Source organism: Aotus nancymaae, unplaced genomic scaffold (assembly GCF_030222135.1).
Source record: "Aotus nancymaae isolate 86718 unplaced genomic scaffold, 86718_ANA_hifiasm-v0.15.2.pri h1tg000003l, whole genome shotgun sequence".
NCBI classification, from domain to species: Eukaryota; Metazoa; Chordata; class Mammalia; order Primates; family Aotidae; genus Aotus; species Aotus nancymaae.
In genome coordinates this window covers 6,084,964-6,098,189 of record NW_026988414.1, presented here as the reverse complement: position 1 = coordinate 6,098,189, position 13,226 = coordinate 6,084,964, and the positions used below count along the sequence as shown (strand labels likewise).

The 13,226-nt window shown below is 40.9% G+C and overlaps 1 protein-coding gene across 3 annotated transcripts in view; it reads left to right on the top strand.

Moving 5' to 3' along the window:
* The window catches only part of PBX3 (PBX homeobox 3), a 234,301-nt gene that overhangs the window by 217,263 nt on the left and 3,812 nt on the right, over window positions 1-13,226 (top strand). For 2 of the 3 annotated variants that reach the window (XM_012458132.2, XM_012458131.3), the window contains 3 exons: window positions 10,374-10,539; window positions 11,775-11,887; window positions 12,680-12,769. In XM_012458132.2, coding sequence (XP_012313555.1) covers window positions 10,374-10,539; window positions 11,775-11,887; window positions 12,680-12,769 — 369 coding nt within the window. The remainder of the gene's footprint in view (window positions 1-10,373; window positions 10,540-11,774; window positions 11,888-12,679; window positions 12,770-13,226) is intronic. The other variant, XM_012458133.3, reaches the window with a different exon arrangement.

Here is a 13,226-nt window from a genome sequence, read left to right as displayed (position 1 = left end):
AAGTGGAATGTTTTCCAAAAGTTGGTTTTCAAGTCAGTTGTTATAAATTTGGAACTTCTTTTCTTTTCTCTTTTCTTCTTTTCTTTTCTTTTTCTTTTTTCTTTCTTTCTTTCTTTTTTTTTTTTTTTTTTTTTTTGAGACAGAATCTCTCTCTGTCGCCCAGGCTGGAGTGCAGTGGCCTAATTTTGGCTCACTGCAACCTCCACCTCCTGGGTTCAGGCAGTTCTCCTGCCTCAGCCTCCTAGTAGCTGGGACTACAGGTGTGCACCACCATACCTGGCTAATTTTTGTATTTTTAGTAGAGACTGGGTTTCACCATGTTGGCCAGGCTGGTCTCGAACTCATGACCTCAGGTGATCCACCATCTTCAGCTTCCCAAAGTGTTGGGATTACAGGCGTGAGCCACCCTGCCTGGCCAAATTTGCAACTTATTTTCTTAGAAAAGAAAAAGAATGGTTTGGATTATTGGGCTAGCCCACATTTTAACCATGAAGGAGCTGAAATATTTTGCACTGAAAAGGTAGAATATAAGTTTGTAGACCTCAACATTTAATATAATGAAAAGAAATAAAATTGAATAAAGAATAATTTTTAAAACTTTTATTAAGTATTAAGAGAAAACAAGTTTTATCAAGTAAGATATAATGGAACAGGCTTTGTAACCTTAGATAAGTTACATAAACTTTCTGACCTCAGTTTTTGCTTCAGTAAAGTTGATTGGGTCTTTGTAACAGTTAAATGAGATAATACATGCAAAGTTCCTAGTACAGAGCTGGCTCATAATGAGCTCTCTGCAAATGGCCACTGTTTAAATACTGGTACAAGTGGCATTGGAATTTAGGTTTCCTGTACATTCTAGGTCTAGTGCATTGTCCTGCTGAGTTGGGGCAGAGATGAGAAGGGATACAGGTAGTGCTGTGAGGTACTACTGGAGCCCAGCAGGAACGTGACAGACGGGAGCTCTGGGTCTTCTGTGGTAGGAATTTTACTCTGTTCAGGTATGCAGGAGTTTACCTCCTTTTCCCTTATTGCTGCTGCCTGTTCCCTCATGCCAGTGTCTTGCCAGCACTGGGAGCAGGGACCAGCTTGCCCAGAACTTGAAGCTCCTGGGAAAAGGGGTCCTGACCTTAAGCACTGCGGGAAGCAAGCAGGTGTGTATGCCGTTGACCTTCAGAGGGTTTTGTTGTTGCTGATTTGTTTTAAGAAAAGAGAAAACTAACATTTACTGAGTGCCTGGCACATCCCCAGCACAGTCCTATGTATTTAACATGCCAACTCATTTAATGTTCACAACAGCTCCATGAGGAGGAGGCATCATTATCCCACCTTGTAGACCAGGAGAGGAGAACTTTAGATGGCATGACTTATCTAAAGTAACATTGGCAAGAAATTGCAGAGCTGGGATTCACACACAGGTCTGGTTGGCTCTCAAACCCATTTGTCCAGCTGTCCTCCGAGTTCTCATAAGAATGCACACAGTGTGTACTTCCAGCATGCCCAGCCTTTCTGTTCTTACAGAAACTGTATCAAACCCGTACCTTCCGGAGGAAGAGGACTGGTATGAAATTTAGAATTTATTAACACCATTAACTTTAAAAATTGAACAGTAACTGGCTTCCATCTCTCATTTCAAATTGAATCACATAACGGGGATGAAAACATTGATTAGGGAGAAACTGTTTGTTAGAGGTAAAATTGTTTACCATGTAAATATGCTGCCATGTTCCATTATACATGACTTAGCATTTCAACATTTCGTAATCTGTTACATTTAATTAGGCACAGTACATAAAGTATGCATCACAAGTAAACATGGGGAAACACAATGGCAAATTTTTCTAAGATTTGTGCTTCATAAATTTTCAGTTTGTTAATTTCAATAATGATGTTTTAGTGTCAGCCGCTTCTTCCCAAACAAGTGCAGATCCTCTCCCTGACGCAGCTTGTGCATGGAAACAATGCCAAGGATGTACTACAAAGTTCCACACATCTGCCTCTTGGAGGCTGTCTTTAAGTAATAATTTTTCTCTTTTATTTAATGTTGTTATTAACATGATCAATAAATGTAGTGACGGAACTTGAAATGTAACATACAATTAAAGCTAATTAATAAATTGGCTTTCAGTGACTGTAGAGACATTATAGATGGTTTAGCTTTTTATTTTGAATGTGAAATTTTTCTTAAATGCAAAGTTGCTTGGGAAATTTCAGAGGCTTGAAATTTACAAAGTGTTTAATTTCAATTATTTTAAGAATTCTCAGACCTGTCCACCATGCCCTTCAGATAGATTGGTCACTCGTATAGCTCTAGGTCCCAGCACAAGGCCTGATACTTAAACTTATAAAGCTTGTTAGGTGACTTTCCAGTGCTTTTTCTGTTACTGTTTTTAATTTATTCATTAAAAAGTATATTTTTCTAATTTAAAAAACCCTAATACTTGCTGATCTGAAAAATATTTGGATGATACCTGAAAACACAAGAAATGCAAAAACAGAAATTCTAAACCCACTCTACATGATAGTCACATGTTAGTACTTTTTTCCTGTGCATGTGTATATACCTATATCTATGTATGTCAGTGTTTCGGTATTTTTACCAAAAACAAAAAAAGACTCGTGGTGTATGAAAAGAAAAAGCACCCTTTCTTCCTTTAGTATGGTATATAATGAATATTTTCCCCTTAACATGATCTTTGAGAAATGATCATATTTCATTTTACAGATGTGCTCTAAATTTAATCTCTCTCTCTCTCTATTTCTATTAATAAGTAGGAATGAGGGGCCAAGCATGGTGGGGCAGTAGGACTGAGGGGTCAGCACTTTGGGAGGCCGAGAGGTAGGTGGATCAGTTGAGCTCAGGAGTTCAAGACTACCCTGGGCAACACAGCAAACCCCTGTTTCTACAAAATATAGAAAAATGAGCCAGCCGTAGTGGTGGGCGTCTGTAGTCGCAGCTACTCAGGAGGCTGAGGTGGGAGGATCTCTTGAGCCTGGGAGGTTGAGGCTGCTGCAGTGAGCTGTGATTGTGCTACTGCATTTCAGCCTGGGCAACATTTCTGTCTCAAAAAACTAGGACTGTAGTGGATATCTTTATTATTTATATTTTTATATAAATTATATAAATCTTTATATAAAGATATTATTTTTATCTTTATCTGTAAATATTTTCTCAAGATAAGTTTTAGTAATTTGGGCAAAGGGTATATTAATATTTGCTGGCTTACTCTCCAGAAAGGTTATGCAAAATAATAAGTAAACTGTATGTACCACCCTTAGGTTTATTTCTTTAATCTGAACTTAAAAGATCCTGTATCTGACAGATTTGTTTTCTGTATAGCTACAAAAGGTCATTGTGACACATGGAAGTGGTTACCCAAGTGAGCCCTGTTTTTAGCCCAAAAAAAGTCTTCAGGCACACCCATTATGAGGGGTTCCCATGCTGTGCTCACACAGAGAAGTTAAAGTGTAACCAGAGTTAACCTGATTACTTAAGGCAGCAGTCTACAAACTCGGGGGACACACGCTCCACAGAGTAGCTGAAGGTTTTCCAAAGAGGACTCAGGTGTGCATGGTTTCAGGGTTTTCACTGGCCAGCTGTCCTTATGTATATGTGTACTCCTTCCTAAAATCCATCTGCCCCAGAAAGTGGCTGTGGTGAAAGCATTGTGTTGGTTTTCTTTTCCCTTCCTCCCCTTTCCTACCTGCCCTTTTCTCACTTTATGAAAGAAAGGGGTACTCCCACCTGGTTCATCGCCCCAACGTATGAAACTCTCTTGGGAGCCCAGCAAGAGACATTATGAAATATTGGTGATAACCAAGCCTCCTTTAATCAGCACTGTACAACCACCCCACTCTCAATTAAGAAATGTGTGTATGATGAAACCTACATTTGATGGTCAAAATAAGTATACTTTTATTTATCAAAGTAAGCATTTGTGTTGCTTTGATTAGTTTTAAACTAACTGTAATGATAGTTTAGTCCAGAAGGAAATATTAAACATGTAGAACCTTATAATTACAGGAAATAAAAATAATTTCAAATTTTCAATTTCCATATATTCCTTTTGTAGAGCATAAAAGTATATTGCATTAGGATAATATGGGAGAGAAATGAAATAGAAATACACTTTCAAGAAAAAGGAGTGTAAAATTTTAGACTTGAAGAGCAAGTTTATGATTTTGTTTTTGGTTTTTTTTTTTTGAGACAGAGTCTCGCTTTGTCTCCAGGCTGGAGTGCAGTGTTGCGATCTCAGCTCACTGCAATCTCTGCCTCCTGGATTCAAGCGATTCCCCTGTCTCAGCCTCCCGAGTAGCTGGGATTACAGGCGCACATCACCACGTTCAGCTACTTTTTTGTATTTTAGTAGACACAGGGTTTCACCATATTGGCCAGGATGGTCTTGATTTCCAGACCTCATGATCTGCCCGCCTTGGCCTTTCAAGGTGTTGGGATTACAGGAGTGAGCCACCATGCCCGGCCTATGTATTTTTTAAATGGATAGTGGGTATCAAATTGCTGTGCTATTTATGTTTGGTTGGACACATTTTAACGAATAGTATTACAGTTTTATTTTAAGATGTCAACATTTATGACACACTGGAATAACGTTGTTTACAACTATTTAGACTTATGAAGAATTGTAGATGCCAACTTAGAAAATGTGCAAGGAAGGAAAAATGTGTTGGAAGGGTTCATAATTTTTCAAGATTAATTTAGGCGGAATTCCAGCAAAAATGTGCAGACCACTGACCCTGGACAGGCACATGGTTGGGAGGGTGGCCTCACTGGAACCCTTTCTGCATTCCACTGCTACAGATCTCAGACTCGTTTCAGCTCCGTCCCCTGCACTCAGCAGTAACACCTGGGGAGAACCCAAAAGCCCCTCTTCAGGCTTTCCCTTGCCTAGAGCTTCTCCCCATTCCTCTTCCTCAGCGGGAACCCGCCAGCCCTTCAGGTGCTTTGCTCCAGCTCCTCCCTAGGTACCAGTGCCTTCCCCATTTCACTCCCCACCCCTTCCCTGACAGAAATATTCTCTCAGATGCTGCCACTTCTAGAAACGCTTCTTGATTTTTCCACTCCTTTTTTCTGTAGAATGGGTTTCTCTTCCCTCTGTCACTATGAAAAAGGAGGTTTAGAGGTTAAGAGGGAAAAGTAAGTTAGGGAAGAGAATAAAAGTTTCTGGGGTCTCAGAGTGGTCCAGGGAGAGGGAGGCAGGCTTGCATTTTTAGATTTTTTGTGGCCACACGAGCTGTTGAAGTTTTCTGCTTCTGAATTGTGGAGTTTCAATAAAATCACTATGGAATAGAACTGAATTGAAATGGACATCCCATTCAAGTTTGACCTTGCCCCAGAAGCCTCCTCTGATTTCTCAGACCTGCTGAGATGTCTCTTCCTTCAAATCTCTGTTGCTTTTAGAGTCTGTACTGTACGGACATGAGATCTTCACCGTCCTGCAAGTTTTGTTAATTATTTTGAGTGGATAGCATTGCTTTTCTAACGAGATTGTGACGTCCAGCCAGGCATGTATTTATTTCTTCATTTCTCCACAGTACCTGGTATAGCATTGACCATAGCAGATGCTCAGTAAGCATTTTGCAGTTGGTTATTAAAAAAAAAAAAAGCTGATGGGGAGTCCTGGGGTGGAATTCTAGATCCATCCCACTTTGCTGTGTGATTTTGGGCAACTTGTCTGTGGTCTGGATCTCTCGTTTCTTCTTTGATAAAACGTGAGTGATAGTAATAGCTATAATAGTTACCAAGTAAATGGTATGTGCCAGAGCCATTAATAATGCACCCAACAATTCTGTGAGGAAGATATTACTATTTATGTTATTATTCTCATTTTATAGGAAAGGAAACACTAAAATAACTAAAACAACCTGTCCAAAGTCACTCAGCTTAGTAAATAGCAGAGTGTGAATTTGAGATCGGATTCTGAGTCCAAAGTACGTCACCATTATGTGTACTTCCCACATCTGACTCAACCTCTTCGAAGTCAGAGATTCTAAGTAAGATAATGAGTAAAAGCTTTTTGAAGAAGGTAAAAAAGCTATATAAAAGGTGAATCTAGTTATTATATGGAAAGCATTTTTACTTATAAAAGCAATTGGCAATCTGTAGCTGAATTGGGTGGGGGAAATACATGGCTGTAGTATATGGGAGAGACCAGAACCCTTTCTGGCTGCTTCTTGGCCTTGCAGAAAGATTCCAGAAAATCAGCAGCCTCCATTATGTGCACTACTCATTCCCCTAATTACCAGAGGCTCAGTCTGGGGGCTGATAACAATGAACATCAGTAGAAGAAGGAGAGTACTTGTGCTTTTATTCTCATTTTTAATTGATCTTAAAATTCTTCCATGGCCCTTTGCCTTGGGCACAATCCAGAGTCATGAATCCTTGATATGCAGCTTAACAGAGAGGCACAGGACAGCATATTCCCTTTCCCTTCACCAATTTCCTGCCTGTGTTTCTATTCTGGGACCAATGCACAAACCATTCCAGTTCAGAGGTGGAGCAAGCTCTGCTCACCTTCATGCACCGTGCATATAGCCTGCCCGCTCTGTGAGCACTGTGCAGTAGGGGCCCCATGATCTGCAGCCTTGGAGGCTTCCCACTGGGTGAGCTGAGGGCTTCTTTTGCAACTAATTGGATCCATCTGTTTTTAAAAGGTGGAAAAGAAATCCTGAATTTAGGTGTCGATTGATGCATTAATTACCCCATCTCAGTTGCAGCAGTGTGGTCTTAAGAGCTGATTGCTGCAATACCCAAATCTGTAATATCAGAATGTGATGTGCATATTTTAATTTGAGAAATAGTTTAACATTTTTAGATATTCATTTAGATGTGGTTATGCAGGTTAAACATAACGTATGATCACTGCTTCTTTCATTGCTTCCAATTAAACCTTGCTTGTTAGTTTAACCTCTAGGTAATCCCATCAAACAATTGATGTCAAGGAAACAGTGCCCACAGTAGCTTCGGATGAGTGGCCATTAATTTTAATTGCCTTGATATTAAAGATTAAGAAGTATTGGGACTAGCAGAATAAAAATGATCTGATGTCAAGCAAATCCACTTGCTAAAGCTTCCCCAGGCTGCTGGTGATATTAAAATTTTACTATGAGAATTAAATAAACCTTTATTAGTGATGACTGTTGTTTGATTGGTCCAGGGGTATGCATAAACAGAGGATTCTTACATATCTAGAGATGAGACCTTCAATGGTACAGAGATTGCTCAATTATGAAACTGTTAATAAAGCTGTAATCTGATTTTCCAAGCTAGGTTTCATTAATGTATTATAGCTCTGATTGTCAAGGTAATATTAACTACAAAGTACTGAATCCAACAGAGAATTGTTTGGAAGAAGAGATGGGCCTTTGTTGCTAAATTCAGAGTTGGGGAATTTTCATTAATTATGCTTAAGAAATGCCAGATTCCCTCTCAACCAAGTCTGTCCTTCTTTGCACTATAGATACTTTCAATATTTAACTCTTTCTAAGGCCTAACAGTCTTATTCTGAAAAGCTAGAGTGATACTATGTACTAAAGGAGATTTTTGCAAGGCAGCTCTAGGTCTGTCTCCTGAGCTAAGAGCATGCATTGGGAAACATGAGGTAAGGTCAAAGAGAACTTGCTTTAATAAGCATAATCAGAACCCATACCTTTATCATCCTTTTCTAATCTTGATTTAGAACTTTTCTGTTTTTAGAATCACATAATTCTGGTATGGATCCTAATGGTCACTGAGGCTGCTTTGTCCTGGTGCAGAAATTCCTCCCAAGTATCCTCCTGCTCAAGACCTAGGCGCCATATCTGCATCATCTCTGGCTTCTCCCTCTCTGGTGACCTCCAGAGCTAGTCAGGGGCCAGATTCTGCCTGTTTCTCCTCCATAATATCTTCCCTCTCTAATCCTACTACTCTGCCTGGCTCAGGCCCTCATGGCCTCCTCGCTTATATACTCTCCTAACTTCTTCCTATTGCTACATCCTACACAGTTGTAATGCACACCAGCTGTGAGCATACAGGGCTCAAGGAAGGGAGGACCAAGAAGGCTAATAGTAGGATGGAGAGGTCTCTTGGGGCTGAGCTTGAAGGCCTAATGTTGTGGCAGTCTAGATGTTGGAAGTAGGACCAATATGTGGAAAGAAAATGGAAGCAGATTGTAGTTCAGAATAAAGAGAACTATATACCTGTTAGGACTATCCAACAGTGGAGGCAGGGATTTTGTGAAGTAGCGAGTACCACATCTCTGGAGTTTGAGAGATCAGGACCACAGAGAGAATATAGAGGAGGCGGCACGGGCTTAGAGGACACCCATTGATTTGGAGTTTGTGGCAGAACATTTATATGTAAATCTCTTTAAAAATGAGAACTCACATGGTATGGATAGAGATGGAAATCTGGGAGTTGTCCACCCAGAGAGGATAACTGAAATTTTGAATATGGATAAGGTTGCTCTAGGTGAAAGAAGAGGGCCAAGAGCTGTGTCTGAAAACACACACAGACACACTCATATGTGCATGTGCACATGCACACACACACTGTGTATCAGGAAAGGAGCAGATGTTGGAGGAGAAGGAGTATAATGTCACATAAACACGTACACTCTGGTTTATCAGGGAAGGAGCAGATATTGGAGGAGAAGAAGTATAATGTCACATACACCATGCAAGAGCCTGCTCTAGGAAAGAGGGGTGGTAATTACAAGTATCAGACACTGCTAAGAGGTCAAACTAGTCGGAGAGACAAGGCCATTGGATTTGGGACAGGTGTCATGCCTGTATAACTACCCCTGTCTACCACTAGCCCTTGAGATTGTTGACATTAAAATGAGAAAATGTATGCAAGGTGCTCTGCATAATGGTCATTCACCAAATAGTAGTTATTAGAGCCACTCTATTTGATATGAAGAAAAGAAAGTATACATGCAGTCTTTAAGTGGGGAAAAAAAAGATGGTGGAACAGAAACAGCTAGGAAGTGCTGATCTGTAGCACATTGACTTCCTGATGGGTTTTGGCTTGTTTTTGTCTGATGAACCTATGCTCATGGTTGCTGCATGGGTTCTCGGCAGGTATGCCTGCATGTGTATATGTGCACATGTGTGCACCCTGTGATCCCCAGGACGGACAGCACATGGGTAGCAGCAAGGCCAATGTTGTCTTCCTCATGTGGCTCCTTTGCCAGGGCTCTCCGCTTCTTCCAGAAGGATGAGTGCCATAGATTGAAGAATGAGAATTCTATTCCAGAGCAATTAAAGACTTGGCAGAGATGGTCAAAAGGGGTGCCCACAGTGTAAATTGGGTTGGAAGCCTTCAAACTACATACTACTACTTATTTCTCTTCAGGGCACCTGAATAACTGTTAAGAATAATACCTTCAGGGTAGAACAATGACCCCACCCAGCCTGATATCACAGCAATATGCCCCTTTGAGAGAATATTAAGAAATTATCGAAAAGTATTTTTAAACCGTTACTTTAATAAAAGAGAGGTCAAATCCTTTTATATAGTGAGTGGCTATACTTTTTTATAAATTGCCATGTGGCTTTTAGCTTCTTTATATAGTCAATTACAGGTACCTGAACACACTGTAACTCTGAGCCATGATTCTGGGGCTGAAGTTCTGCTCTCCTTGAAATGTAATGAAATCTGCCTGTTGCCAAGATACTCTGTAGAAGTCTCTTCCATTTGCAGCGGCTGACATCATAAGAAGTTTGCAAAAGAAAGAAATATATTTCACCTGATGACATTAGAGTTGCTTCTCTGTGTTTGCATTTGACCTGATTGGAATTACTTGAGTTTTCAAGTTGTGACCTTCCCACATATTAACTGGCAGAGCTTGAGCAGCCATCTTGGCAGACACGCAGTATTTTCTAAGGCAGAAGACAAAGGGTTTTTTCATCCGTTATTAATTGATGTTACTCTTTTCAGCAGACCAAACATGATTCTACTATACAGCTGCCAAAATTGTTCCAGACCCAAAAAAGATTAAGTCATTCATGTTCAAGTATTTCTTATTATTTAACTAACTTAACAATATTTCCTTCAGCTTTTCAGCCTGATTTTGGGGGCCTATGTATATACTAATTGGTATATAGCAATTGGATATCTTTTATGAGCAGTGCTCCTTGCCATTCTGGTATTACTGTGGAAAACTCTAAGAAAGCAGGGTTATTCCAAAGGAATGTGAGAGTTTTGCCAAAAGATAAAATAACCCCTAAAACCATCATGCGTGATCCATAGGATGCAAGGTTGCAGGCTAGGAATTGTGTGTCTCCCAAGGTATCGCCTTGGTGTCCAACAGGCATTACTGGAATTTGACCACTTCTTCCTCTCTTCCCCTTCACCTCTGTGTCTCTGCAATTTGTAGGTATCCAATTGGTTTGGCAACAAACGAATCAGGTACAAGAAGAATATCGGCAAGTTTCAGGAAGAAGCCAACCTCTATGCTGCAAAGACTGCCGTGACAGCTGCACATGCAGTAGCAGCAGCTGTGCAGAACAACCAGACCAATTCGCCCACCACACCAAATTCGGGTGCGTACAGGGGGCTCGTTCCCCAGTTGGACCACACAGCCTTATGCCACAATGCCCTGTCCCACAGGCCAGGAAACAAGAGCCATACTGAGGACACAGTGGACTTATAAAGGAAGTTTTATGTTCAAATGTAGGCTTGTTCTTGATATGGGTGAATGAGTAGACGGCCAGAGTCTGTAAACGCACTCTTCACGGTGAGTGCCACTCACTAGTAGATTATGAAACTTTTACACTTAGTAGTGGCTTTCAGTTCAGCAGTTAGGCATAGTGCTATCGTTCATGATCATTTTAGCTATCTCATTCCAGATGTCACTTTAGGGTCAGTAGTCGTCTGTGGAGAGTGAAATAGCAGAAGCGGGAAACGCAGCAGTTGCTGTGTGAGGAAGATGGAATGCTGGAGGGAAGTGCCGCGGTGCTTTCTGCCCAGCGCTGCTGGCCTTTCTGGGCCTTTCAGCGGCACTGGCTAAGTGGGGCTGACAATATGCTCAGCAGGTGGCTAGCGATGAGGGTTATGGTGCTTAATACATGGATACAAGATTCTTGGCTCCTCATCTGGTACATTTTGGCCACATTTTATGTGACATTTGTGAGGGGGTTAGAAATACTTTAAAATTTCAGGGAACTTGAACAACAATGAAAGATGTGCAGCTAGTCCAAACAGACTCGAGGAGCAATTCCAGGGGCTTTTCTGAGGTCTCCTAAATATATCTTTAGAAGTTCAGAAAGTAGGGTTTTTTTGTTTGTTTGTTTTGTCTTGTCTCCTCACCCTCCAGTCCTTTTTAATGACACATGAAAACAGGTGAAAGGAGAGGGAGGCATATAGCTAAGAAAGAGCTCCTGGGAAAGTCTCTTTTCTGGGTGGCTGTCCACCGTGACAGTTAGTGATGTTGAGTTCGCAATAACTAAGTCCAGGAGATCAGTGGAAAAAAGGGGAAGCATCCAGGTCAGCTTGGGTGTTTTGGTTTCTTTTTTCTTCTTAATTTATTTTGATTTGCCTCTTCGTTTCTGTTTTTGTTTTTTAAATTTGGGCTTCCCCAATGATAGGACTTCTCCTAGATGTAGAGTGAATCACAGACCCTCACTCTCTGGAGTTCTCCATCCTCTTAGATCTGGAAATGCTTTATGTTGTACACAGCCTTTCCCTTCTGTACTCTCCTCTTCTCCCTGCCTCTAGGTCTTTGAGGATTATGTGTGTAGCTCTCTGTTATTCAGCTACTTAACTCTTTCCTTTCCAGGTTCTTCTGGTTCTTTTAACCTCCCAAATTCTGGGGACATGTTCATGAACATGCAGAGTCTGAATGGGGATTCTTACCAAGGGTCCCAAGTCGGAGCCAATGTGCAATCACAGGTAGGAGAAGTGCCCCAGTGGGGCCTTTCTAGCAGGGCAGGGTTTGGGCTCAAAACTCCTTCCTCTGACCCCACGGAAGTGGTCTGCACATCCATGCAGAACCTGTGCTGGGTGCTTCCAAACAGGACCCATCTGCCCCACCATTTAATTTAATGAGAAGTCAAGTGAACAGTGACTTGTGATGATTCAAACCTGATAAACTTTGTGAATGCATTCGGCTCTGGCTTGAGCTCATGGAGAGGGGTTGGGTGCATCTTACTTTTGTCATAAAATAGAACAGAAAAATTGAGAATGCCAGTATGGATATGGTTTAAGAACATACTGCTATTGCATTTTTTACATCAGAGTGCAAAAACCTGAGTTCTTAAATTATAACTCTGTAATTTCTACTCTTTTCTTGTCCTCTTAATTGAGAACAGAACTACTCATATAGTTTTTATACATGTAGATGAGTGTGTATGAGACATAAAGTGTGAGGGGGGCGTGGAGAGAATTCTATATACACAGTACTAAGTAGGTTTTCACCCATAGCCACATGCATTTGGTTGCCGTAGAGGGAAAGTTGCATTGCCATGAAGGTGTTCTTATTTGGCTGGCATGAAAAACAAAGATTTGTGAGTTTAAATATGCAAAGAATGGTTGAAATTCTGCCAGTCACATTTGATTGATAAATTTGTCTTTCATTGAAGATGTTAAATCCTTATGGCACACACAATTCAAATTATTTCCTTTTGTAAGTGATGATGTTTTAATAGATTCGGGATGATGAATTTTGTTTTATCTCATTTCTAGGTGGATACCCTCCGTCATGTTATCAATCAGACGGGAGGCTACAGTGATGGCCTTGGAGGAAATTCACTGTACAGTCCACATAATTTAAATGTGAGTACTCTGGGGAGCCAGCTGTAGTTGAACAGTGTCAGGTAAACAGTGACTAATAAAGAAATTAGTAGCCATTTGACCTGGCTTCTCATCTTACTGGCAGGTAGGGAAGGCAGTGTCTTTGCTGCACTTTTATTCTAAGAACCTAAATGCTTGATGCCACCTAGATGCCCTTAGAAGTCCTCCCAGATGCCCAGAAGTGGCTGGTGTCCTGGCATCAGCAGGGACTTAAGCATCAGCCCATTAAGATGCCATTTCCTACCTTCAGTGCCGTGTTCCAAGGAAATGGTAGGAAACAGGTCATTTATCTTAGAACCAGGCAGCAGGAAAAATTCCCAAACAGAGCTCAGGTGAAGGTGATAAGTTTGGAGGATCCCAGGCAGACCAACAAACCAAGCTAAACAAAGAATTCTGTTATTAAAAGCATCCTGCTGTATTGTCAAGGTGGGATGCAAAC